The sequence below is a fragment of the Pipra filicauda genome, unplaced genomic scaffold, assembly GCF_003945595.2.
Source record: "Pipra filicauda isolate LSUMZ 115617 unplaced genomic scaffold, ASM394559v2 scaffold385_size793830_pilon, whole genome shotgun sequence".
NCBI lineage: Eukaryota > Metazoa > Chordata > Aves > Passeriformes > Pipridae > Pipra > Pipra filicauda.
In genome coordinates, this window is record NW_024104515.1 from 529346 (window position 1) to 554244 (window position 24899).

Below are 24899 nucleotides of genomic sequence, written 5' to 3' on the forward strand. Positions count from 1 at the left end.
GCTCCTGGAGCACTGTGGAGACACAGGACACCCAGGCTAAGCCCAGACTGCAGTGAGGAGCCGGGGGCCGTGCCCGCAGGCAGTTCCGTGCCCGCGGAGCTCCCGGGGCACCGGGCCTGCAGCTGCGCCCTGCGCGCCCGGCAGGGGGCGCTACAGCCTCGCCCTCCACCCGACACCTCCGCGCCTGCGCACTGTGCCCGCCGGCCCCGCGCGTGCGCTCCGCGCCTCCGCGCCGTCCAACCGACGCTCCCCGCCCAGCCTCGCGGCACCGTGCGCATGCGCACCGCACCCTCTCCCGCCCCCTCCCACTCTGCCGCACCCCCCCGGCCGCTCGGCGGGCGATGCGGAAGGAGCCCCGAGATTGCTGAACTGGGCCGAGGCCCGGCGGGGCTGCTGGCGACCCCCGCGGCGTCGCTGCCAGCCGGGCCCGCGGGGCAGGGCTGGGAAGGACGGGGACCCTCCGCCGGCCGCTGAGGTAAGGGGCGGGGTAGGGCAGGCCGTGAGTGACGGGCGGCTCAGCCAACGGGGAGGGCGCGCTGCCGGGGCCCCGCCCCTGCGGGGGCTCTCGCCAGCGATGATTGGCTGGCGGGCCGTGCGCCGTGTCGGGCCTCGTGCGCGGGCCCCGCCCCCCGGGTACGGCGGCCGCGGGGGGGCGGCCCGGGACTGGCCCGGGCACCGGGGAGGGGGGGCGACCCGGTAGTGGTGGGGGCCGTTCGGTGGCCTGGGGGTCCGGCTCCCCCTTGCGGCGCCCCCGCCCGCCGCTGCCCGGCGTGTCACCGTCCCGGCGGCCGCGCGCTGCTGGCGGTGGCTGGGATCGCTCCCGTAAGGGCACACGGTCGGGCGGCGGCAGCCCCCGGGCGGGCCGTGCCTTGCGAGCCCCGCTGGCGAGCGCTCGCCCGCGGGTTTTCAGCGGTTTATCCCATCCGCCCGCCAGGACAGAGGGGCGGCGAGGGCTGCGGTTACCATCAAAGCCGTGACCCTTGGGCAGCGCTGCCCGCCCGCTGCCGCCGCCGTTGGGCAACGTTGGGCCAGCGGAGGGGGCGGGGGCACCGGGCCCTTTAACGGGCGGGGCGGGGCGGGGGCGGGCAGGGGCGGTGCCGCCGCCGCGGCGCTCCGGGACTGGCGGAGCGCGGCCGGGCCGGCCCGCAGCTCCAGCACAACGAGAGCCGCCTTCGCCCCGGCCCGGCCCGCTGCCGGCCTGCCAAGGCGCTGCCCGCACCCGGTGAGATCTGGGGGCTGCTCGGAGCTAGACGGGGGGGGTGGCCCCGGGGCCTGGGGATGGTGTGCCGGGAGGGGGGATCTAACGGTGGGTTTTTCGATGCGGTGGCCCCCGGAGCCTCGGCGTAGAGCTGCGGGGGTGAGCTCGGTCTGAGGATAAGCTGTCGGTGGTAATGGCGCGGGCGCATCTAAGAGCTGTGGCATTAACCGTTTCGGTGCCTCTCTCCTCCTGTGCGCGAAGGTCAGATGTTGCCATCGGTCTCGAGGAAGAGGAGCATAACCGGGACCTGCTAAGCGCTGATCTGCTTGTGCCCCGGACCATGGACTCATTGAGGGTGCCCCAGGTGTGAAAATGTCCAGCAGTAACCGGGAGTTGGTGATTGACTTTGTTTCCTACAAGCTCTCGCAGAAGGGGTACAGCTGGAGCCAGCTGGAGGAGGAGGATGATGAGAACAGGACTGACTTTGCGGCGGCGGGGGAGGACGAGATGGACGGCGTCCTCAACGGGAGCCCCTCCTGGCACGCGCCCGCCGCCAGCCACGTAGTGAACGGGGCCACCGTGCACCGGAGCAGCCTGGAAGTGCACGAGATCCAGCGGGCGGCCGACGTGAGGCAGGCGCTGAGGGAGGCGGGGGATGAGTTCGAGCTGAGGTACCGGCGGGCGTTCAGCGACCTCACCTCCCAGCTCCACATCACCCCTGGCACGGCCTACCAGAGCTTCGAGCAGGTGGTGAACGAACTGTTCCGCGACGGGGTGAACTGGGGCCGCATCGTGGCTTTCTTCTCCTTCGGGGGGGCCCTGTGCGTGGAGAGCGTTGACAAGGAGATGCGGGTACTGGTGAAGCGCATTGTGTCGTGGATGACCACGTACTTGACCGACCACCTAGATCCCTGGATCCAGGAGAATGGCGGATGGGTAAGAGCTCCTCTCTGCAGCGCTGGGGGGGTGGCCTCCCTCGTTGCAGGCTGGCAGTGGGGCCGGTCAGACCGGAGCAATGTTTGTGCTGGTGCTTGTCCTGGCCCTTGCAGGGAGATAAAGGGGCGTGTGTGGCCTTTCCCTCTCTGTTCTTAACACTGTGTCCCAAGAGGGTCAGTCCACCACAATGACACAAGCAGTTTGTGCTCAGACGTGTCCTTCTCCCTGTTTCTTCTCCATTTTCCTTTGGAAATCTAATGTTATCCGAGCTTGTTCTTCAAGCAGAGCCCTTGCTCTGGGGGATATTCCTGGTGTCATTAACAGCAGGGAGTGGAGCTTCCTCCTCTCCAAGGCAGTGCTGTGGTGGGCTGGCTGGTGGTTTCCCGAGGTAACAGCTACTTCTTCATTCTGGAGACAGCACTGTGCCTTGCTAGTGGTGAAGTGAATCCCACAGCAGATCCCAGCGGGCGGGTGGGCTTCTGGGACTGTCTGAGCTGGTGTGGTGGGAGCCAGAGCTGAGGTGGGGGCAACCCCTGTGCTGAGGAGCTGCTAAACCTGCAGCTGCTTCTCCCTTGGCAGGGAGCAGTGCTCCCAGCTGCCCCAGCAGCAAACCCCGGGAGCTCTCAGTAGTGAGGTATTAACATGAATAAGCATTTCTTCAGGAAGCATTCTTGAAATGCCGGGTCCGGCTGTGCGGTGCAGCCTGGGACTGCCGGCGGGAGGTATATGACCTACAGATGTCTGAGTTTTCGTTTGGCTTCTGCATCCCAGTGATTCCCTGCTGGTGTAACCTTTACCGGTTCCCACTGGAAAGAGTTCATGCTGTCAGGCATCGGCATCTAAATGGTGGGGAATCGCCTCCTTGCTGGGAGCTGAGACCTCTTGGCCCCCTTCAGCTCACGGTCCATCAGCAGAACCCCATATTTTGGGAAGGGGACGGGAGCCTTGGAGCTCAGCATTGTGCTCTGCACCCTCCTGACAGAGGAAAGGCTCTCCCCAGTTCCCCGTGCCTAGCCAGCAATGCTGGGGACCCTGGAGAAGAGGGGGAGCCGGTGCACCCAGGGAGAGGGAGCCAGTTCGTGAAGGGTGCAGGAATTCCAAGAATGTGGCCGCCCTGGGGCACTGCCTGGGTGGGGCTGCTCAGGCAAGGAGAGGAGCTTGGTTTCGATTAATAACCCAGGATCTGCTGACCATTTCATCTGGCTGTATCTGGCCCATTAGCTCTCTCATCCTGCAGATAACCCTGGCCAAATTCAGAGGTCCTTCCCCCTCCCTCTGGCCTTGGCTTTTAAAGCCACAGATTAGTCTTGGAATTGAGTGATCAAATTGAGGTTTCCAAGCTAGTGTGGCTGTTGCTGTTAGTGACGGATTGGGCTGTATCCTGGAGACCTAGGCGATAATGCAATCTGATTTTTTGTAAATGAACTCTCTGGGGGATTTAGATTAAATCACTGGTGGAAAATCACTGGTCCCTGCTTGCAGGGAATGAAATACCTCCTCCCTCTGTTCCCCACCCCCAACCATGACGATTCAGACTCTTCAATTTTTTTGTGTCTGTCTCTAAATTAATTGTTTGGAGCAAATATTTGTTCAACAGATTGCGGAAGGGTCAGGACTCCCTCTCTATCCGACCCGCCCACCAGCTCTCGCTTTGAAAATCGCCGTTTCCCACTCAGGGGACAGCCTTGCTCTCTTGTTCTAACCTTGAACCAAGCTTCTAACTTCCCTCCCCTGGCTGTGCTGCTCTGCTGAGAGCTGAAGAGGAGCTGGGCAGGGTGATGAAGGCCAAAGTGGGGGGGATCCACCTCACCAGCCACCTAAAAAACAGGGCCAGGCCTGCGGCTGCTGCCAGCCTGTTGCAAACCCCCACCAGTGCCTGTTTGAGGTCTCAGCCATAGCTTTCCCCCACGCTGAGGTTTTACCATGTCCCTTCTCGGGAGCATCCATCCCAGTCCATGCCAAGGGACAGAGGCCATAAGAGCTCCCGGGTGCCTCATGTGTGGGGTGTGCGTGGGGATGCTTCGCTTCCCTTCGCTCTCGCGCGATTCCAGCTGCAGGGAGAAAGCCGCTGGCCCGCTGCCAGCTCTCCCTTGCAAGAGCAGTGCCACCCTCCTGCTCTGGCTGTGCTGGAGCCGTCCCTCTCCTGCCGCCCTGTTTGCACAGGGAATTCCGTTTGGTGCATCGGAGCTGTTAGAGCCTGTCCCATGCAAACAAAGCGCTCCCGAGAGGTGCAGCAGGCAGGTCCCAGTGAGAGGGATGCAAGTTCTGGCAGGCCTGCTTGGCAGGGCCCAGGTGGTTTGTGCTTTGGAGAGCTGCAGCACTGCTCTTCCTGAAAAGCCCCTCTGAAAGAGGGAAGGAGCGTGGCTCCGTCACAAGTGCCGCACAGCACGATTGTGTAGGAAGCTCTGTTTCATTCACCACCAGTGGAACAAAGGCAGCATAGGGTGGCTGCGGGGTGCAGGTGCCTTTGGAGGCTGCTGCGTGCTGGGCTGTAGCAGTTCTCTTGAGAAATCATTTTTTGAGGCAAGGGGGAAATGGTAAGTCTCACTCCATAGCGTTAACATGGGAGTGTTTTGTCACTGCCTTGGTTTGCCCTCCTCTCTGCAATCTGGCACTGGGAAAACAAACAAACGAGAGCAACCCAAGGGAAATGTTTAATAACCAGTCAGAAGAGAGCTGCTGCCTTGGCAAGCCATCAGATCCATAGAAGAAGCTTTCCTGGGGCAGTTGCTTTGGCCAGGACCAGATCCCACTAGCCATGAAGTTCAAATGGTGATCCCAGTGGGTATCAGGAGTCATGGAGGGAGAAATCTGGTGAGTGGAAAGGCAGGAGGGGGAAGCGCAGAGCAAGCAGGAAAGAGCCTGGCAGGCAGAGATGTACTGACCGTGCTTAATCTGTTTGAGAAAGGAAAGTGAGCAGTAGTTCCTGCCTGGCTGTGACCCTCCAGTGCATGACAGCTCTTCCTTCAAGGCTAAACCCACATTCAGAGTGGGATTTAAGGAGGGTGTTCTGGAGGGGCTTGGAGGTATATCTGTGGATGGCAGATTTCCTGTTTGTGGGGCCAATGGTGGGAACCAGTATGAGGGGGCTGTGAAAGCAAACAGCATCTTTGTCACCAGTCACATCTGAATCCCAACAAACTGGGCTAGGCTGAAGGAGGATGGACTACTTCCTGCGATTGCGTGGTGCTTCCCGGGCTCTCAGCTGGCCCTGGCCACACAGGACTTTGTGTGCTGGGACATGTGTTGTGTTGCTCTGCAGTGGCCTGGAAGCTTGTGGTTCTCTTTGGGGAAAACCCTTTGAAGATTTCAATATAGCAAACTCATTTTCTATCTTTTTAGTTTTTTCTGAATGGTAGGAAATGACTCAGCCTGTGTCATATGACAGAGTGCAGCTGGGATTTCGTCCTGTGCTCTGGCTCCAGGCTCCTCAATGGTTTCAGGTTGAGAGCCTACACTGTGATTCTCAGCTCTTGGGAAACACTTCTTGGCCTTGTGCCATCACCCAGGTATCCTGCACAAGCTGTCCCTGCCACCACCACGTTACCTGGGAGTGTCATTTTCCAAAGCTCTGCCCTTCTGAGCATTGAACATGTTGGTTTTCGGGGATGTCCCAGCACTTCTAATCCTGTTTGAGATTGGTTTCACGTGCTGGCCACCACACCACCACCCAGCAGAGCTGACTGTGGAGGTGACTGAGCATAGCCAAGGCCACATTTTGCAGTCTTGGAGATGAATTCTATGGAGACAGACTGTGAGAGTTGGGGTTGTTCAGCTTGGAGAAGAGAAGGCTCCGAGGAGACCTTAGAACCCCTTCCAATGCCCAAAGGGGTTCCAAGAGAGCTGGAGGGGGATTTTGGACAAGAAGATGGAGTAACAGGACAAGGGGCAATGGTTTCACACTGGCAGAGGGCAGAGTCAGATTGTATGTTAGGAAAGAATTTTTCACTATGGGGGTCCTGAGGCCCTGGCAAAGGTTGCCCAGAGAAGCTGTGGCTGCCCCATCCCTGGAAGTGTTCACAGCCAGGTTGGGCGGGGCTTGGAGCAACCAGGGATAGTGGAAGGTGTCCCTCCCCATGGCAGAGGGGTTGGAACAAGATGAGCTTTAAGGTCCCTTCCAGCCTGAACCATTCTGTGAATCCCCTTCAGTGGCCTGTGGAGCTCAGCTGGGCTGTCGCTTTGCACTTTGGCCTCTGTAATTATTTTACAGCCTTGATCCCTTGCAGCTGAGACCATGGCCCCATTGTCATCACCTGCTTGGGGTGAAAAAAATACTGTCCTTCTGCCAGCAGGGTCCCCCCCAATCCCTTCACATTCCTGTGTGTTCCTCCCTGGCTTTGGGAGCTGCTGGCAGGGTCTCGGCTCAGACTGTCCTGCCTGGAGTGAGCAGCCCATGTAGCTGTATCCTCACTGACGGCTGGAGAACTGGGCTCGGCAGAGCCCTGGCAGCTCCTCACCCTGCCTGCGACCTGGGAGGCTTTTCTGCAGTGCTCTCCAGGAAATGCCATTGGAATGACTTCCACTGCAGCTTCCTGCCCGGCCCGCAGCAGCATTCCTGCCACTAGACCGAGAACGATGCAAAGGCTGATTTCAGAGCTTTGCTCTTCACCCCCTTTACTCGTTTTCCTTCTCTGGGGCCCTGCCTGTTTTCTGTGCTGCCTCTCCGTGTGCGGTGCAGTTTGATTACGTTCCTTAGATGTGTGATTAGAGCAGGCGCCTGGAAAGCCAAGCTCCTGCCCGTGGCTGGCTGTGGCTCAGAGCAGCCCACTTAACCCCGGGGTCCTTCAGCGAAAGGGATAACGTTTCCTTCTCTCCCAGGGGAGCCACTGGCAACTCGGATTCATAAAGCACTCTGAGTTCTTTAATCCGAAGAGCTGAGTGTCATTTAAAAAAAGACCTGTGAAATAATTAACAAACTGTTTCTTGCTGCTCTGTGTTCACAGCTGCTCTCGGCAATGTCATTCCACCTGCTCATCCTGCTCCTCCCTGACGCTGGAGCCGGGTCCCCAGAGTGTTGCCTGGGGTCTCTCCCTGTTTCAGCAGCAATGGGGTGTCCCAGTGCAGCAGAAGGGGTGGATGGGAGCGACGTGCTCTCTTTTCCCCAGTGGAAGCTGCAGCTTTCTGTACGTGTCTGGGGTGCTGTGCCTGATTTCTCTGGAACTTCTGTACAGTTTGTGTACGTGGTTTCCACCCGGGAGCAGTGACACGCCTACGGCACACACCGGGTGCAGATGAATGGTGATGTGGTGCTCCGAGACCTTTGCTTAAGCTTCTCTCTCCTTGGGTTTTTACCAAGCAGCTGACGGCTGTGAGCACAGTCCCATCTTGACATTACAAGGAGTATTTCTCTAGCAGCTCTTTCCCCACTAGCTGTAAAGCCAGAGTATTCCCAGGAGGAGCTGGGGGAAGGGAGGGGATGCATATCAGTTGAAGAAGTGTTGCAGACCTGCTGAACCGAGAGGCGAGGAATTAATGGTGGCTTCTGCTGTGGGAGCAGAAGGGGGCTGGGGGCAGCTGCTCTGTCCCCCCTGGGGATCCTGAGAGCAGCCGGGATGTTGACCTACGTGCTGACTCAGAGCACAGGTATTCGCTGCGGGTGGCTCTGCCTTGTGGTGGCAGGAGAGCAGCCATGCTCTCCTCCACCCTCTGCTCTCCTCCTCCACCCTCCCGCGTGGGATGTTGCCCTTAAACACTATTGTTCTGAGCCACTAAAGATTAACACACAGAGTGGAGGCATGAAAGGGAAGCGGCGTCCCTCGATGCCAGGGCACTCCTTGCTTTACTGCCCTGGCCTTGGACAGGGAAACTTCCTCCTCCCTGCTCCTCACCTGGAAGGATGTGCGGAGGGGTGCTTGGTGCAGGATCTCTCTGAAGTCCTGCTCCTAATCATCCTTGGGATGCCAAGAGCTAAAGTTAGGGAACACGCATTCCAGAGGTGTGGGAGAGGTGCGTCCACGGAGCGGGGCAGCAGTCTCAGGGCACAGGCTGGCCCTGCCGTGTTCAGGTGGGGAGAAGTGTTACTCTTTGCTGCAGCAGCTGAACAACCCTGTGCTCTGGAGCGAGGGTGCCGAGGGCTGCCGGGAGGCAGAGCCGTTAGCAGATGGCTCCAGCTGGCCTTACCGGGGAGCAGGTGTGGGTTTCGGGGGCAGCCTTTTAAGAGAGATGTCAGTTTTGAACCCGGGAGGCTCAAGGGGCTGAGCCGTGGCTGCCACGACTCGCATGCTGGGGAGCTGTGACCTAGTTGTGCTGTAGAAATGCTCGGTTTATTTTTTATTTTTAGGTATTTTTGCTTATTTTATCCTCATGTTTAATTTAGTTAGCAAAAGAAAAAGAAAAAAAAAAGAATCGGGAGGGCTGAGCAGTGCTGGGAAGGACTGCCTGCAGGCGGGAACGCCCGCTGCAGCTCCAGCATCTCTCTCCAGCCGCCCGTGTCTTCTCTCGGACACGTGCTCACGTGTACCAGCCCAGTGCTGTCTCTCAGGATCTCTTTAATGGGAAACCCAGTGCGCTCAGCGCTGCTGCCTGCCTGCCTGCCTCCGGGGTAGCGAGGGAGGGAGGGAGGAGCGGGATTCGGAGTGTTAACCAGAGAGGCTCCCATGGCCACGGGGACTGTTTGAGCGTCGTGCTGTAACTGGTCTGCCTTCCCTCTGCTGCTGGGAGCAGGGAGCTGGGGGAGCTGGTGTTTCAGGGGGCTTTGGGCCGGTTACTCTTTCAACGGCTGCTTGCCCCTGCAGTGGCACAGCGTGCCCAGGGAAGGGTAATAGGCTGTATCTGCAAAGAGGGAAGTTTCAGGGGTCTGTGCAATTCCCTTGGGGAGAGCTGCTTGAATTTATTGCATTATCCTCCTTCCTGCTCAAGCTTGTGTTTCAGCTGTGTCTGCAGACGTAGCTGCTGATTTAAGTAGATCCAATTAGTAGCTAGCTCCTGGCATCAGTATCCTGCTCTGGGAGATGAGCCCTGGAGATGAGAAGCCTCTGGTGGGAGCGGGGCTGGGCTCGGCTCTTGAGCCCCCAATCCTGATCTAAGATGGACCTGGAGGTCCCTGGCTCACAGCCCTGCACCTGAGCTCAGGGGGACACCGAGGCAGGTGTCCTGCTCTGTGCTCCGCCTGGCCAAGAACAAAGAGCGGGCAGGTTCTCCCTGCCTCTACCGCTGCCAGACAGGTGCTCTTAAGACTGAAATCAAACACTCCAAAACATGACAAGTTGGCAGCAGGCAGGGCTTGGAGCAGGAGCTGGAGCTGCTCACACCAGGAGTGTGAGGGCCCATGGGGCAGAGGCGTGCAGTGACCTGGCTCCTGGGGTAGGACTTGAAAGGGAGCTGCTGGAGCTGGCTGCTTCCTGAAGGAGCACGGAAGGGTTTTCTTCTCTGCTGGAGGGTGAGGGGCTCTTTGGAAAGCTCAGAGAAGTGGTCTGGGCTGGCACAGAGCTGGTTTGGTTTGAATGCAGCTGATGTCACGCTCAGGTGGAGCAGGACAGCTGTCTGCCTGCATCACTTCTCCAAACGATACCAGTCCCATTTGCCCATCTCTCTGGTTTGTGCCACCACTGAGACTGAGGAAAACTGGGGACACTATGAGAGTTGTGCAGGGACACGGCTGGTGGCTGTATGTGACATTACTCTGTGTGTGTGACTCGTGGTGAGCTGGCTCGGGGTTTGGGCTGGGATGTGGGAGCTGGGTGTGTACGTGGCCCTGGGTAGTGCCTGGGTGACATATGGCTTACGTATGGAGAAAATGAGGTGTTGCTACCTGTAAATGGGCCATAATGGAGTGTTGCAAGTGCCTCCATCCTGTGCTGGTATGCTCACCAGCATATTAAACTTGCTGGAGAGCTAATATCTTTTAATAGAGCAACTGACCTCATTTAGAAGCTTCCAGTGCACCAGCCAGTGATTATTTCATGCAACAACATGCATGGAGGAGCCCAGGGCAGAGCACAAAGTCTCCTTCTCATGCTGCACCACTCTCTCCCACGTTTGCTGCATCAGCTGCCTACTGTGCTTCCTGCCCTCAAGTCAGCAAGGATTTTGCTAAAAGGGACTTTGTGGCCTGAATCATTTGAGATTTCATGTGGAGTAACAGGAAGTGAAAACAGAATGAGCACATCTTCCTCCTCTTCCTGCACCTCCACCCTTTCCCCTTTTTTCATTCAAGTGGCACATAAGAATTACAGCAGCCTCCTGAGGTCCTGGGGCTGACATGGGAAGTGGTGAAGCTTGGCTGTCGTTCCTCTGGGATGCTGGAGGATGAGTGGCTGAGGCAGAACTGGGCAGCCATTCCTCAGGGCCCGTCTCCTGTGAGGACTGTCCCTGTGTCCCTGCCCATTATCCGTGGGCCCTGGTAATGCTGCCATTCCCTTTGGGATGAGGCTTGCAGTGAGGGTGAGGGCCAGGGAGAGCCGTCAGCATCGCCCACTCATCCCCTGGCAGGAGGGAACGTGGCTCAGCAGCCGGGCACACGTGAGCATGGCACATCTCCTCGGCACAGGTTTCCCCACGGTTACACAAGGGCACGATTGCACAGGAGCTGTGACGTCCGGGAAGAGCAATGCCAAGGTGAAAACTGAGCTCGGTTCCCGGGTGTGGGTGACCCTGCCGAGGTGCTGTCCGGCACAGCGAGCTGCCCATGGCACTCGTGCTCCCGGCCCCGCGGGCGGCAGATAACCGGGACATGAAAGCAGGAGCCTTCCCTGCCCCCGGAGCGCGCCCCTCGCACAAAGGCTGCTCTGCTGCGGGGCTCAGACACCATCTGTCCGGTGGGGAGAAGCATCAGAGAGACCGTCTTTCCTCGGACTATTCCACTTAATGCCCTTTGGAAAACAATCCCATTCCCAGCAGGTGCTAATCTCTTGAGTGGATCCGGCTCAGCCAATGTGTTCTTCGCTGTGCCTTTGTACCAGAGCCGTGTTGCCTGCCAGCCGTCCCGCTGCCGAGTGGGACCGATGCCGACCGGGGCTGCGGCACCTTCGGGAGCCCTCAGCCCGGTTAGCTCTGGGAGAAACACTGATGAAAGATGGATGCAAGTGGATTAGTCATTCACATCGTCTCCGGCTTTAATACACATGAATGTTTCAGCAGATTTCTGGAACGGAGAGCGCAATTCCCTGCTCTCCATCTCGTGCTGTGCACAGCAGTCTCCCGGGGCAGGGACGGGGGTTACAGCTGTCACCGTAGCCTCTTTCATGTATTTGGAAAACGCTGAAATTGTGCTGAATGGTGTGGGGTTATTGCAGGTTCCCTGGAGCCAGTGATGAAACCAGTTCGACAGGAGGCTGCCACGACAAGGATTAGGGCTGGAATGTGCTGGTGAGGGTTTGTTTCTGGTTAGAAAAGAGCTGGCTTTGGCCCGGGCTAGGCTGGAGCCCCGAAGGTCTGTTGGGCTTTGGCCCCAGGGGCATCCTGCCTGCTGGTCCCCCCACCCTGCAGCCCCACAGCGAAGCCCCTCCGGCTCAGTGGGAGGAGAATGAGGAGGGGATGTGCTTGTTTAATTGACCCTTTTGAATTTATGGCTGCCTCCTTCAGAGCCGCAGGTTTCAATGAATGGAGAATCCTGGGGTTTGGGCAGGGACAGCACCCCAGCACCCACAACACCCCAGCGCCACCGGCTCCCGGGGCAGGAGAGGCAGTGGGTGGGTGGCATTCCCTGCCATTGTCATGGAGATCAGCAGCTGCTTCCCTGGAGGTCACCATTTGCATAACAGTTAGAGCTGAGTCTCTGGAGTATTTGCACCTGCAGTGTGTTGTCCCCAGAGCCCCTTCCTTCTTCCTGTGTCCCCAGAGCCCCTTCCCCACCTCATTCCAAGCCTGCCCAGGGTTGCTGGTGGGGGCCAGGGGGATGAACTATAGATCTTCTCTGCCCATAGAAGGGGATTGGAACTAGATGGTCTCTTTAAGGTCCCTTCCAACCATTCTAGGATTCAGTGTTTCTGTGGAGAAAGTCTGAGACTTCAGCCTTGGATGGCAGGTTCCCTTGGCATGCTCCTGTGTCTGAGGCTCACCTTGACCTCAAGTCCTGATACTGCAGGCAGGGCTGTGACTGATGCAGTCACACTTTCCAGGCTGGAGGTGGTGGGGGCCACACAGGGATATGGTGTCAGGGGAAGCAGGGCAGAGGGAGGGCCTCCAGGATGTCTCTTCCACTCTCATATCACATAGGGACCCACAGAGATGTGTTTACAGGATCCTCATGGCATCCTTTGGGAATACTTATGTTTTCTTTTGTTCTTAAAGCTCTCAGCTGCCTTTTACCCCCTGTGTTTCACCTCCAGGTTCGCATATGCCAGTCCCATGTGGTGAGCTGGCAGCTCACGGGGGCTCTGGGAGCAGGTTGCTGTCGATGCAGGGCTTTGTTGTGGTCTGTGCTGAGCTGCTGCCTTTCTTTTTCCGTCCTTGTCTCTCTGCTCAGCACAAAACTGTTCCCAGCATCTCATTAACAAATGTCTGGTCATCCAGATGACTCCGCTCCTGGCCGGCGGTTGCTTAGACCTCTGAGCAGGAACACAGCTGTACTTACGGCGAAGGTAAAACAGAAACAGCCTTGTTTTCAAGGGAAACATTGCCTCGTGATGAGAATGCCTGGGTTGGGAGTCAGATGCTGTGGCTCACACTGCTGGCTTGCATACAGCTCTGGGGAAGGCGTTTAACCTCCCTGCATCTTTGTTGATCCATCTGGGAACAGTGCTGACTTATCCCACGGGAGGTTTTGGAGGATCAGCTCATTTTTTATAAAAGACATGAGGATCCTTGAGTGGGAAAGGTTGCTGAAAGGTTGCTGTGCGTGCTGAGGTGGTTGCTGTGGGTGTCTGGCTGGGTACTGGAACTGTGGGGAAGCTCCAGAGCTCCTGCTGGGGTCTGAGCTTCCGTGTCTAAGTCTGACCAAGTTCACCTGAATACTCCCAGTAGTGCCTGGCTCTTCTCTACTGTTTTTCAGAGCTTTGTACTGGTGTTTCCAATTACCTTCATACCCTTCAGTGTCTTGTGCAAGGCAGGCTTTGAGCCCCCAAACTCTGAGCCCTCCCCTCTCTGCTCTCCCGCCTCACCAGAGGCCAGATGGGGATTCACTGCCCACATCTGCTTCCTTCACCTGCCCTCATGGCTTGATGTCACTGAATCCTCTTTCCCCAAGTGTTGGGGCTTATCTTGAAAGAGGAACCTGCTCTGCTCTGCTCACTCTGAATGGGATCCAGCAACTGTTCACCCTCCCGTGCAGGCAGCACTGGTGAATGAAACCAACGAAACTGGTGAGAGCCTCACAATTATGGGTGTTCCACTTCCCAGGCCAGGATGTGAGTGCTGTCTCAGCCAGATCTCATGCTTTGTTGATCTGCTCTCCCACCCGAGACAGAGCACTTTAGGTTAGACCTGCTCCTCTTGCCTCTCTTGTGTGTTGGCACTGGGCAGTGTTTAAATGGCTGCTGCACCCTTGTGGTGCTGGGTTGCAGTTTGGAGCACTGCAAGTGTCCAGAGAACCTTTGGCACTGCAGAACCTTCCTGCCCCACCTCTGTGGGGTGGTGGAGCCTGACTCTCTGGGTCCTCTGCCTTGTGCAAGAAGCACATGGAGCAAGGAGGGAAGCCCCCCTCACCCCAATTCCCCCAGCAAGTGCTGGTTTAGGCTCCAGCAAGAAAACGGTGCTTCCTTCCCCAGCTCTGGGGAGGAGAGGCCAAGGCAAGGGATGGCCTCTTGCATAGGAATAACGTCTCTGCTTCCTCATTGCCTGCCCCAGAGCGTCCTCCTCCGGGACGTGTCAGTCACCCGGAGTGGGAAGGGGATGTGACGGGTGTTCAGCAGTGGAACAGGGTGTTCAGCAGTGGAACAGCCCGTCCCCTTGGGTGAAGAGGCCCACTGGCACAGGGAGAGAGAGCGGCTGGGACACTGACGTGCTGTTGCTACCATAGTCCTTGTGATTGACTCAGGAATTCCAAATATTTCCTCTCAGATAAAGGTGACTGGGGGGAGGCCAGAAATATCTGGACGTGTCTGGGCTAGCCTGAGATCCCAAGCACCAGGACAGAGAGATCAGGATCGGTCCTGGGAGTACTGGGCTTCAGCTCCTTCAGGTGTGGAGGAGCAGTCAAGGCCTGGGGTGGTGTGGGAACAGAGCAAGCTGCCTTTCTCTAACCTTCAACCCCCTCCCCGAACAGGCAGGGAGGATACTCCTGCCTGTTTTCCCACTCCCTCCGATCTGGGATCTGGTTCCCAGGGGACACATCTGGGATCGCGGTTGTGCAGGGGCTGAGCTATCACAGCTCATGGGGCGGTTTCCCCGAGGAAGGGCAAGGCATTCTCCTCGGGTGCTCTGCGGCCCCCAGCTGTGGATCCAGCAGCTGCTGCTCCCTTCCCAAGGGAAGGAGAAGGGCTCATGCCCCCTCCCTGCCCGTGCCGGGCTCTGGCCGTGCTCCCCTCCGTCTGTAGCACCCGATAGCTCTGCGTTCACCATGCGCCATTTATCTCTCCTCCAGCAAACACTTCCTTTTCTTAGAAGTAAGGGCTTCAAAACACACTTCTTGGAACTGCCTTTCCACAAGCTCGGCGGCACATGCCATGGAAAAAGCAGCAGGGAGAGCAGGCTGCCAGCCCTCCCTGGCTCCCTGCCTGGCCAAGGGAGGCCCTCTCCTGGTGCCTGTCCCATGGAGAGGCCAGGTGGCTGTGTGGCCCTGCCCTCCAAGGGGAGAACCATCCCTGGGGCAAGGGCCCTGGCACAGAGAGAAGGGACCCACAAGGATTGTTGAGTCCAATTCCTGTCTCTGCACAGGACAGCCCAACAATCCCACCCTGTCCCTGAGAGCATTGTCCAAATGCTCCTTGAACTCTGGTTCAGGCTTGGTGCCAGGATCACTTCCCTGGGGACCCTGTACCAGTGCCCAGCCACCCTCTGGGTGAAGAACCTTTTCTTACTGTGCAGCTTAAACCTCCCCTGGCACAGATGTTGTAAGGTGGTGGTTTTGGACAAGGCTGTGCCTTCTACCCCAGTTCCCTGTGCCCTCCATCCCTACCAGCCTGCTCTCAGTTTGCTGCTTGCCCTGCCCTGTCACAGCTCCATGCTCATCACCACCTGTCAGCAGAGAGACTTCCTGTGCCAGAATTTAAGATACCCCCTCCTTGGGTTTGAGCTTTCCTCCCATCCCTCTCCTGCAGCACGTCACTGGCTGTTCCCTGGGTGAGGGGCCAGGCAGAGGGGCTGGCAGTGGGCAGCAGCCTTCACCTTTCTCCCTGGACAGCACCTGCCTATGAGCTGCCTGTTCCTGTGGGGCTGGCACACAGTACAACACCTCCACGGATCCCATGCCAGCTGGCAGGCATGGTGGGAAGCGAGCTGCCTTCTGCCACTCCATGTATGTGGTGTGAGTCATGGGGATGATTGTCACATCCCTGAAGAGGACTCTGAGTGAGGTGGCAGCAGTATCATACCCTGGGGTGAGTTAGCAAAGTCCCAAAGTTCCTGTTGTCCCAACACCCTGCCCTTGAGTCTGTGGGTACCTCCTCATGGTCACAGGGTGTGGAAGGCAGATGGGGGAGCTTTGGTGGCAGAGGTGGATGCTGAGGTGCAGCCCATCAAGGACCGGATCCCCTGTGGTGAGGAGGCCTGTGGCCATGGAGAGGGACACAGCCTGGCTCCCTGGGAGCGAGCGTGCAGGTCTGCTGCACACACACCTTGCTGTGAAAAGCCGTGTGAGCTTGACTGAAGGTGTGTGGCAAGGTGAGGAGATACCCTACAAGCTGTGACCGTGCTGGGGCTGTTTTGTGGGAGCTGGGAAACTGGCACCATGTTCCATGAGTGACATGGGTGCCAACCATGACCTGGGCACCAAACCCCTGCAGTCCTGTGGCCGCAGGCTGTGGGCAGGTGTGGGAAGCAGCATGCAGGCAGAGCTGCCAGACCAGGAGGGCAGGCAGGGATGCTGCTCCAGTCTGCGTGGAGCCCGTGGTGAGGCGTGACATGAGCACAGCGTCAGCTGGGCTTATCTCTGCTTTCCCAGAGCAGCCGGGTTACTGGAACTGCCTTCACTTATCAGGGAACAGGGGACCTTGTTGGGAAGATGGACTCAAGGTGCGACAGCATCAAGCCCCTGCTGACGCCAGGCTGCTGGCGATCCCTGAGCCTGGAGCTCACAGCTCCCGCTCCCTCTGGCCCTGTGGCTCCTGCTCAGCCCTGATAAACCTGGGAGATCCTGGGCCATATGTTTCCCTGCTTCCTGCAGCCTGCCCAGGGACCCCTTCTGCCCTTCTGTGTGCGGCCCATGGACCCCAGCAGCTCTCCTCACAGTGGGCCAAGGTTCCTGGTGCCTGGGGCAGAAGGATGGGTTGGCAGCATGCCATGAGCGGGCTGCCTGGGCACAGACAGCCTGTTTTCAGGAGCAGTTCAACTCTGGTGGTCTCTCTCTGCCCTCCATCTCCCCCAGTCCAGGCCATGGCCACCTATCCCCAGCCCCAGGGAGAGGGGCTGTGGTTCTTCTTAAATCTTCCCAGCTCTTGCTGCTGCTGGAGATGAAGGGCTGGAGGCGGCTGGCTTGGACGAGCTGGGCCGGAGTGACTGCATTCCTGGCCAAGCCTCATGCTTGGCCTGCTCTCCTGAAGCCGTGGGAAGGCAGTAGTTTGGCGACCCAGTGTCTGCCTTTGCCACAGGGATTCATGAAATCCAGTTTGTGTTATGGAGTAACCTGTGAGGGCCAGGATGTAGGAGTACTGCTGCCGGGATGCAGCAATGTGGTGATGAAATCAGTGGTGGGATACATGGTGTGGGCTCACAACTGTGGGCATCAGCCCTGCTGCTGCTTCCCCAGGCCTCAGCCAGGGAATGGAGCCCAGTGTGTTCCTGCTGCAATGATTTCTATCCCACTTCGATGCTAATTTTAGAGAGCCAAGAGCACGTGATGCATCCCCTGCCCTGCCTGCGTGGTGTTCTCCTCACAAATCCTTTCTGGCATCCTCTTCTCTCATGACTGGTCCTGTGCTTCCCCCATTGCCCTCTGTGCATGATTCAGAGCGAGGAAGCACAAGGCATCTGTCATCTGCCCGCTCCACACCACAGCTTTCCTGCCAGCAGGAGCCCTCCAGCCTTCCTGCCCCTTCCCTCCGTGCTCCTCGCCCGCCCCTCTGCTCACTATTCCCTCTTCCCGCAGGAACGCTTTGTGGACCTCTACGGGAACGATGCTGCTGCCGAGGTGAGGAAGGGCCAGGAGACCTTCAACAAATGGCTCCTGACCGGGGCGACAGTGGCCGGAGTGCTTCTGCTGGGATCCCTGCTGAGCCGCAAGTGACCCGCCGCGAGCCCCCCGTCGCCAGGACGGCTGCGCCTTCACCGCCACATCCACTACACTCCGCTCCCAAGCACCGGCACCGGCGCGGGGGAGCAGCTCCTGGGTCCCGGCTGAGCACCACCCTGCTCCACGGAGTTGTCTCCCTCGTGCCGCCCAGCTCCTTTTATCGTAGCCCGTCTTATTTACTGTTCCGTTGTGTTTTAAAGGCGCTGAGGCCAATGCAGCACTTCAGCCACCGGCTCCCAGCGCTGGGGAGATCCAGGCAGCTGTGGGGCACAGGCTAGAAGGTGTCCCAGCCCTGCAGGGTCCTCCGGATCACGTGGAAGAAAATAAACAGACTTATTTTTGCATGTGTGAGTGCGTGCGTGTGTGTAGATGTGTCACTAATATAAGGTTCCCCAGCCAGAGCAAGGGTCAGGCTCCATGCCCCCGTCTCCATGCTTAGGCACTGGGAAGAGGCAGGCTGCACAGAGGGATGGAGCTTCCCTGCATCCCTGTCCCGTCCTTGCTTTTCCAGGCAGAACTCATCCCTGTGGTGGGGGGAGCAGGAGGAAGAGGCAGAGGCCGGGGGCGAGGAGCTCTGCCCTCAGTTAGTCCCCCAAGCCCTCTTCTCCCTGGACATCAGCTGCTGGGAGCTGCATCCAGTCCCGGGTTGGGATGGTGTACCAGGCCCAGGGCTGTGTCTTGTTGGAAGGGTTCCTTGTCCTCTTCCTCTTCCTCCTCCTCCTCCTTCCGAATGTAGATGGCTGTGGGGCCGTGCTCATCTGTCCCCAGCCTGCTCCTCTGGGCTGGCAAAGGAGGGAGGCAGGCAAGGGGGAGAGCACTTGTCCCTGGCACAAGGAGCTCTGCAGAGAGCTGGGGCTGTGGTGTCCAGGAATGCAGAGCCAGGGATTGGAAAGGGCAGGGGGAGTGATGTCCTTCACAGGGGTGGCAAAGCCCAGGGAGCAGCTGATCCATGGGACCAGCAGGGAAGCAAGCCCAGAGGAGGTGAGAGAGAGAGGGCTGGCACTGTCTCAGAGCTGTGCCGGCCACTGGGAAGCCTCTTTGGGGACAGTGGGAGCCTCTCCAGTGCTGTCCCGTTTGCTCGCAGTCCCATAGCGCAGGCAGATCCCTGGCAGATCCGTGCGTGGCTGTTATGGGTGCATGCAGTGACTGAGGTGTCTGGCTTCCCTCCCCCTCACCCCTCCCTTGCTCCTGCTGCTGCTGGAGCAGGGAACCTTCAGCCTTTAATAGCTTCCAGAATAAACCCCCTCATCCCTCAGAGCCCACCACTGGCGCACACAGCTCTCCACGCGGGCCTGTCGACGTACGTACGCCCGCGCTCCGCTCTGTACAGGTCGAGTAGTTTTTAATTCATTTGTGAATACTCAATGCTATTTTTGTTATCTTGTCTGTCCGTATTTATGTGTGGGGCCATGCTCCCTGAAGAGGCCAAGGTGGGATGGAGGTGGGGGGGGAAGAACCAGACGCTCCAGGGGGGCTCACTTGGCCACTGAGCACAGACTTGCGCTCCCTGTGTAGGATCCGCTCAGATCCCACACGGGGAGCACAAGGACTAACATTAGCCCAAACATTGAACGCTTCGGATTGCAGGTGGAGGTGATCCACTAATAAAGTTGTCATTGGAGCTGCTGGTGGTGCTGTGGTCTTTGCAAACATTGGGAATTTGGGCACCTTTGGACCCAAAGGAGTTGCCTTCAGCGGAATGGATAGATGGGGATGGGGTCCTCTCCGTGCCCAGGGAAGGGTTGGGATGCTGCAAGGAGAGCTTGCTGTGGTCCCGAGGGGATGGGAGGGGGGAGGGATGGTACTAAGGGGTGATGGGGGCAGGAGAGCCCAGGACAGGCTCTTATCTGGGCTGGAGGTGGTGGTTTTGGGGACATGGGCTCAGCACCCGTAGTCATGTTGGGGTGAGGACGGCAGGGGGCTCACAGCCTTACTGGGACCCACAACCCCCCTGCATTCCCGGGGCTGCATGTCAAAAGGAGAAATCTCCTCTCCAGTACCACCCTCCCTTTGTGGGGGGCTCATTCTGGCACAGTTTGAACCCCACGCGGGTAGGACCCCACAAACACTGGGGCTTTTTCGGGGTGTCACAAGCGTGGGGGACACCGAGCCACTCCCATATCCCTCCCACCGCAGGACGCTCCCTGCGCAGCTTAGCCTTCCCCAGACCCTCCTGTCGCTTCCGGAGGACCCCCGGAGCGTGGGGGGCAGCGGCCGGGCCCTGACGGGCTCCATGGCCCGGCGGGATGCGGTGGGAGCCCACGGACACGAGCACCATCCCGTGGGCAGCGGGAGAAGCTGCGCGGAGCTGCAGCCGCAGCGGATGCGGCGGGCGGGGGCAGAGGGGACCTCCATGGCCAAACACAGCCGCTAGGATTAGGGGGAACCCCGGTCCCCGAGGGCCACCAGCCCCCTTCCCAGTTACCATGAGCCCCCCGTAGAGGATGGGACCCCCACCCCGGCACGGCCGGAGCCCTACACAGCCACGGACAAGGCAATGCCCATCCCGGAGCTGGGAATGGGACCTGGGGGACATGGCTGACGAGGCTCCCCAAGACACCCCACAGCACACTGGGCTGAGCCATGCTCCCAGTTTTAATCCCTGCCAAGGAGGGGGGGTGTCTTTGGGTCCCACGGGCAGGCGGCTCTGCCAGCCACAGGGTCCCAACGGCGCCGGGATGGTGACAGGGACGCGGCTGGAGGGTTCCAATGAGGCAGGCGGTCTCATGGCTCATATTGCAGGTCCGTGGCGATGAGCACGAAGTCCTGCAGGGAGTCAGGGTGAGAGAGGGGACATGGGGGACACAGGGGACACCGGAAAGAGGGGACAGTGGTGGCACTCACCTCTTGCAGCGAAACTCGGGGCCTGAGCAGGCTGAGGCCATGTGGGAGAGGCAGAGGGATGCCAGCCTGGAGCCACTCTGTGGGGAGACAGAGGCATAAGGGGAGGTGGCCCTGGTGAAGTTGGGGGAAGTGGGGTGGGGGCGGGATGGTAACAGCACTCACTGTTTGCTCGGGGCACCCCAAAAAGCCACAGCCCAAACTTCAGCAGAGTCTCCAGGCGCTTCACCTGCAGGACAGGCAGAGGGGTCCATGGTGCAGGCAGGGCTCAGCCCCCTGCCAGGCTTGCCTTGCACAGGGTCCACTGCACCCCCCAGACCCCTCAGACCCTGCTCCCAAGGTGATGTGGAATCCAAGGCTCCCCTTGGCTTCCCTGGCACAGCCACTCACCTCCACAGGGCCCACGTTTGATGCCACCTGTGTCACGCTGAGTCTGAAGGAAAAGATCAGGGTCAGAGCCAGGCACAGGGATAGGAACTGTCCCTTCCCAGGGTAGGGAGAGGCTGAGCTCCATGGTGGGACTGGGAGCCCAGCAGAGTGGGTTCAGGTGAGGACCTAGTGCCAGCATAGCTGGCATGGGTGAGAGCCAGGGGTAGAATGGAGTCTGAGCAGGCAATACGGGACTCAGGGAGGCAAATGGCCAGAGGTGGGGAATGGGGAGCTCCCCAGCTACGTCCCAGGGGAGTCCAGACCCAGCTCAGGATCAGACACTCACCCTGTCAGTCTCACAGTCCCCCCAAGCCTGTTCCTGGTGATGGTTGGCTTTCCTGTCACGTTGGCATCCTGTGGCAAGAAGAGGTGTTGGAGAGACCATGGCAGTGTCTGCAACCCATCATCACCCAATATCCCTCCAGTATCACCCAGCATGGCCCCCGCCAGGAGCACGGGCAGGCCAGCCCCAGCCCAGCCCTTTGGAGTCCCCTGGCTCCCCGAGCCGTGGCAGCAGCAGCCACTCACGATGTTCAGCAGGAAGACAGGGACACGGGTGGTGTTGGGCAGCACCACAAAGGCCTCGGCGGAGCTGAAGAGGGTCCCGTGCAGGGCGTCAGGGTGGCAGGAGAGCAGGGGCTGCCGGCGGGCCCAGAGGTGCAGCTCCATGGGCTGGTCCCCGTAGTGTTCCTGCAGCTGGAGGGGACAGGGCTGGGATGGCACAGTGCCACACTGGCACTGCCACCACCACAGGCCCCAACCCAAGCTCCACCATTGAACTGGCCTGGGCGGGGTGTGGGCAGGGTGGGCAATGTGTCCTGCCCCTCACATGTCCATGTCCTGTCCTGTCTGTGTCCCATTCTGTCTGCATCTCATCCTGCCTGCATCCCATCCCATGTCCCATCTCCCCTGCACCCTGTGTCCCTGTGTCTCATGCTGCCCACGTGCCATCCCATCTCCCACCTCCCCTGCACCCCAACCCCTGTCCTGTCCCTCCCACATCCCTTCCCACCTGTGTCCCATCCTCCTGTATCCCGTCACATGTTCCGTTCCTCCTGCAATCCCATCCTACCTGTGTCCCATCCCATGTCCCATCCACCCTGCATCCTGTCCCACCTGTGTCCCCTTCTCCCTGTGTCCTGTCCCACTCACCTGTGGGGAGAAGACCCCCATGCTCTTGGTCCTCAGCTGGAATGGGAACCTCTGTGGGAGCTGGAAGGCAGGGAAGGGTCAGGGTACTGGGGTCGAGGCACAGGTGGGCGCGGGGACACCCCAGAGGGGACAGCTCTGCCCTCCAGATGTCCCTACCATGTCACTGGAGATGTTCCTGCGCAGGGCCCCAGCCGTGAAGTACGTGAAGGCGGCTGAGTTGGCAACAAACTCGGTGACAGCCATCAGCAGCATGGGCTCACGTGCCACGGGCAGTGCCTTGGGCGTCAGTGTGGGCAGTGCCAAGGGCAGTGCCACGGGCAGAGACATGGGCAGTGCCACGGGCAGTGCTGAGCGTCTCTGCTGGTACATGCCCACCCTGAAGATCTCCCCCTGTGCAGACAGACAGATTGATGTGAGGCTCAGCCAGGCTCCCCCCTTCCCTGTTCCCAAATCTGCCCCAGGGATGCCCAGGGTGGTATTACCTTGAGGACAATGTCCCCATGCTCCGCTGTGAAGGCCGGCGGTCCCAGCAGGGAGTAGTCGATGGCAGCAAAGGCATCCAGCTGGGTGGACACTGCAGGGATGGGGAGGAGTTGGGGGGAGTGGGACCACCAGCCCCCTCCCACAGCCCCAGCACCGTCAGCACAGGGGTTGACAGGATCTAGTCCCACAGTGGGGCTGCCCATGGCCCTGGGACCACCCTGCCCATCCCTGGTCCTGGGGTCCTCTCACCCACCTTTCATGTGCTTCAGGGCAGCATCCAGCTTGTCAATGCCCCTCTGGAGCTCAAGGCAGAGCTGGAAGCAGAGCAGGGCATCAGCAAGCCCAGGAATGGGGGTGCCCAAGCCTCTTGCTGGGCTGAGGGGGGACAGGGACACCGACACCCCATGGCACAGGGGCTGAGCACCCACCTGCTTGTTTAGCTGCTGCCGGAGGGTTCTCTGGAGCAGCGGTGCCAGCAGGTTGTAGATCCAGCTGTGGGGCAGAGTGGGGTGATCAGGTCACCCACCGACACTCCCCCAGCTCACCACCCTGGCTGGGGCATCGGGAGTCCCCACGTTCCAGGAACAGGACTGAGTGGGGGTCTTGGCATCACCTGTATCCACGGTGAAACTCCATGTGTAGGTCGGTGCCGTGGGTGTCACATCCAGCACTCCACACCGTGGGGCGGCCGCCGCCGTCCTCGCTCACCCCCAGCACCGCTGCCACGGCCAGGTCCTGCATGCGGAGCTCCACAGAGCCACTGTCCTGGCTGGGGACAGAGCAGGTGAGCACAGCAGTGACATCAAGCCACCCTGAGCCAGCCAGGTTCCCGTCCCTGTCCCCACGAGGACTCACATGGCGCCCAGCTGGGCGGCCCAGTCGGCGCTGAGCTGGATTTGGGCACGTTGCACCATCAGCCTCACCCCCACGTCCTCGGCAAAGTCCAGTGTGGAGTCGTTCATCTGCAGCTCATGGATGTGGATCCTGCATGACACGGGAACACTGGGCTGATGGCTGTGTCCGGGACAGGGGTGGGGACAGGGACGGGGACAGGGACTCCAGGGGCAGCTCTTACCGTGGCACAGCGTAGGTGAGGTTCCCCAGGAGTGGGATGTTGTAGGATCCTGTCAGGTTCAGTTCATGCTCCTTCTGCAGCGTTGACTGGAACAGCTCCAGCCCAAAGCGGCGGCCTGGGGCAAAGTGGGAATTTATGGTGACACCAAGGAAGGGGCTGGGGTCCCCAGGGTGCCAGGAGGGCAAGAAGACAGGTCCAGGGTGGCTCCTACATCCCTCATCCCTGTCAGGCTTGGTATCATTCCTGGAGGTGCCCACTGGTCCCCTCCATCCCCCATCCTTACTGGTCCGGGCATCACCTCCCACTGGCCTCCCCCACCCCTGCCCAGTCAGGGGCACAGACCCACCAAACTCCAGCGAACTTCGGGTCAGCCAGGCCTTGATGCCAGGGTTGGTGACGGTGGCAGGGACACAGACAGGCAGCAGGAGCAGGAGGCAGAGCCACGCGACACCTCGAGGACGGTGCTGGCACCTGAAGGCTGGAGCGGAGGACATGGCTCGGGGACACGCAGCTGGTGCAGAGACCCTCTCCCTCTGCACCAGCAAAGCCAAGACTTATATCGGGGACAGGGAGTCCCAGGTGACATCAGCACATGTGGGGACACCACAGCACTCCGGCTACTGAAAGCCCAGGCTTGCCCAACCCGTGACTCAAAGGGGAAGCCGGTTCTGCCGTTGTTCCCCACTCGCACCCACCGTGGGAGAGGAGGAACAGGGGGTCCCCCACTGCCTGCTGCTGACCCCCCACCACAGGGATGCACAGGAGCCGGGGGAACCCACCAGGGCTCCCCACAGGGGCATGTGACTGGCATGCGGGGACACACAGAGACACAGCTGGGCCAGGGTCACCAGGGGCTTCGGCTGTGCCCTGCCTGGGGGCACAGGAGTGGGGGCACACGGTGAGCTGGTCCTGGGACAGGGGGGCTGCGCTGGGGCAAACAGGGCTAGACCCACTTGTGCTGGGGAGCAGCAGCTGTTCCCACTTTGGGAAGGGCTCTGGGAACACTGTGTAGGGTCACCCAATCTTCAGTGGGGACCAGGGTGGCTGAGGTGCAGTGGCAGCCCCCAGGGAAGTGGTGGGAAGGTCAGGGCAGTAAGAGCAGAACTGTGCAATCCCCTCTGAAAGCCCCTGGCTGCAGGGAAGGAGCAGCCCATCAGTGGGACTATTCCCCAGCTGGAGTGAATCCTTCCAGCTGGACAGAGCCATGGGCTATGACTGACAGGGGTCCAGCTGCCCTCCTGGATCCAGCCTGGGGGACCCAGAAATCCCTCCGGGAGGGCCAGGACCTCATCCCAGCACCATAAGAGAATGTAGAGCCCATGGCCAACCTCACAAAAGAGACCACAATCCCTTCCATAACGTACCTTATGGAGCCCTTGAGAGCAGCTTCCACTTGCCTGAGACCCACAGTGCCACCACCCACGGCTGCAGTGATGGCCATGGCCCCCAACAGCATCCCAAAGGCCAGCACTGACCCTGACCCCCAGCCCTACGCCCACCACAGCCCATCTACCCCCGGG

At 59.6% G+C, this 24899-nt stretch overlaps 2 protein-coding genes across 5 annotated transcripts; one reads left to right on the forward strand and one right to left on the reverse strand.

Moving 5' to 3' along the window:
* Positions 1–236: 236 nt before the first annotated feature.
* Positions 237–19020, forward strand: BCL2L1 (BCL2 like 1). Of its 4 annotated transcripts, none has more exons than XM_027721754.2 (3): positions 237–475; positions 1460–2134; positions 17256–19020. In XM_027721754.2, the coding sequence occupies exons 2-3, from the start codon at positions 1571–1573 to the stop codon at positions 17391–17393; spliced, it is 702 nt and encodes a 233-aa protein (XP_027577555.1). In that variant the 5' UTR covers positions 237–475; positions 1460–1570; the 3' UTR covers positions 17394–19020. The 4 variants fall into 4 exon arrangements, with proteins under 4 accessions (XP_027577555.1, XP_039240840.1, XP_027577554.1 ...); XM_039384906.1 differs by having other exon boundaries at positions 314–475; positions 1465–2134; XM_027721753.2 differs by lacking the exon at positions 237–475 and adding an exon at positions 1071–1222.
* A 974-nt stretch (positions 19021–19994) lies between these two features.
* LOC113988336 (bactericidal permeability-increasing protein-like) lies at positions 19995–23873 on the reverse strand. Its single transcript, XM_027721826.2, has 15 exons — positions 23726–23873; positions 23380–23494; positions 23160–23288; positions 22918–23073; positions 22733–22796; positions 22558–22618; positions 22304–22395; positions 21978–22211; positions 21822–21881; positions 21198–21365; positions 20956–21023; positions 20631–20673; positions 20406–20469; positions 20244–20320; positions 19995–20165 (listed from the first exon to the last, which is right to left on the reverse strand). Exons 1-15 carry the CDS (start codon positions 23871–23873, stop codon positions 20124–20126), a joined length of 1521 nt encoding a protein of 506 aa, XP_027577627.2. The 3' UTR covers positions 19995–20123.
* Positions 23874–24899: the final 1026 nt, after the last annotated feature.

What these genes read in the sequence shown, in the direction of transcription:
- BCL2L1 (XM_027721754.2), top strand. Translation starts at nt 1,571, where the DNA reads ATGTCCAGCAGTAACCGGGAGTTGGTGATTGACTTTGTTTCCTACAAG. An exon ending in TCCAGGAGAATGGCGGATGG is followed by an intron (nt 2,135 to 17,255) that starts GTAAGAGCTCCT and finishes CTCTTCCCGCAG; the next exon opens with GAACGCTTTGTGGACCTCTA.
- LOC113988336 (XM_027721826.2), bottom strand. Translation starts at nt 23,873, where the DNA reads ATGTCCTCCGCTCCAGCCTTCAGGTGCCAGCACCGTCCTCGAGGTGTC. An exon ending in ATGGGGACATTGTCCTCAAG is followed by an intron (nt 22,212 to 22,303) that starts GTAATACCACCC and finishes CTGTCTGCACAG; the next exon opens with GGGGAGATCTTCAGGGTGGG. An exon ending in TGGGGGTCTTCTCCCCACAG is followed by an intron (nt 21,366 to 21,821) that starts GTGAGTGGGACA and finishes TGTCCCCTCCAG; the next exon opens with CTGCAGGAACACTACGGGGA.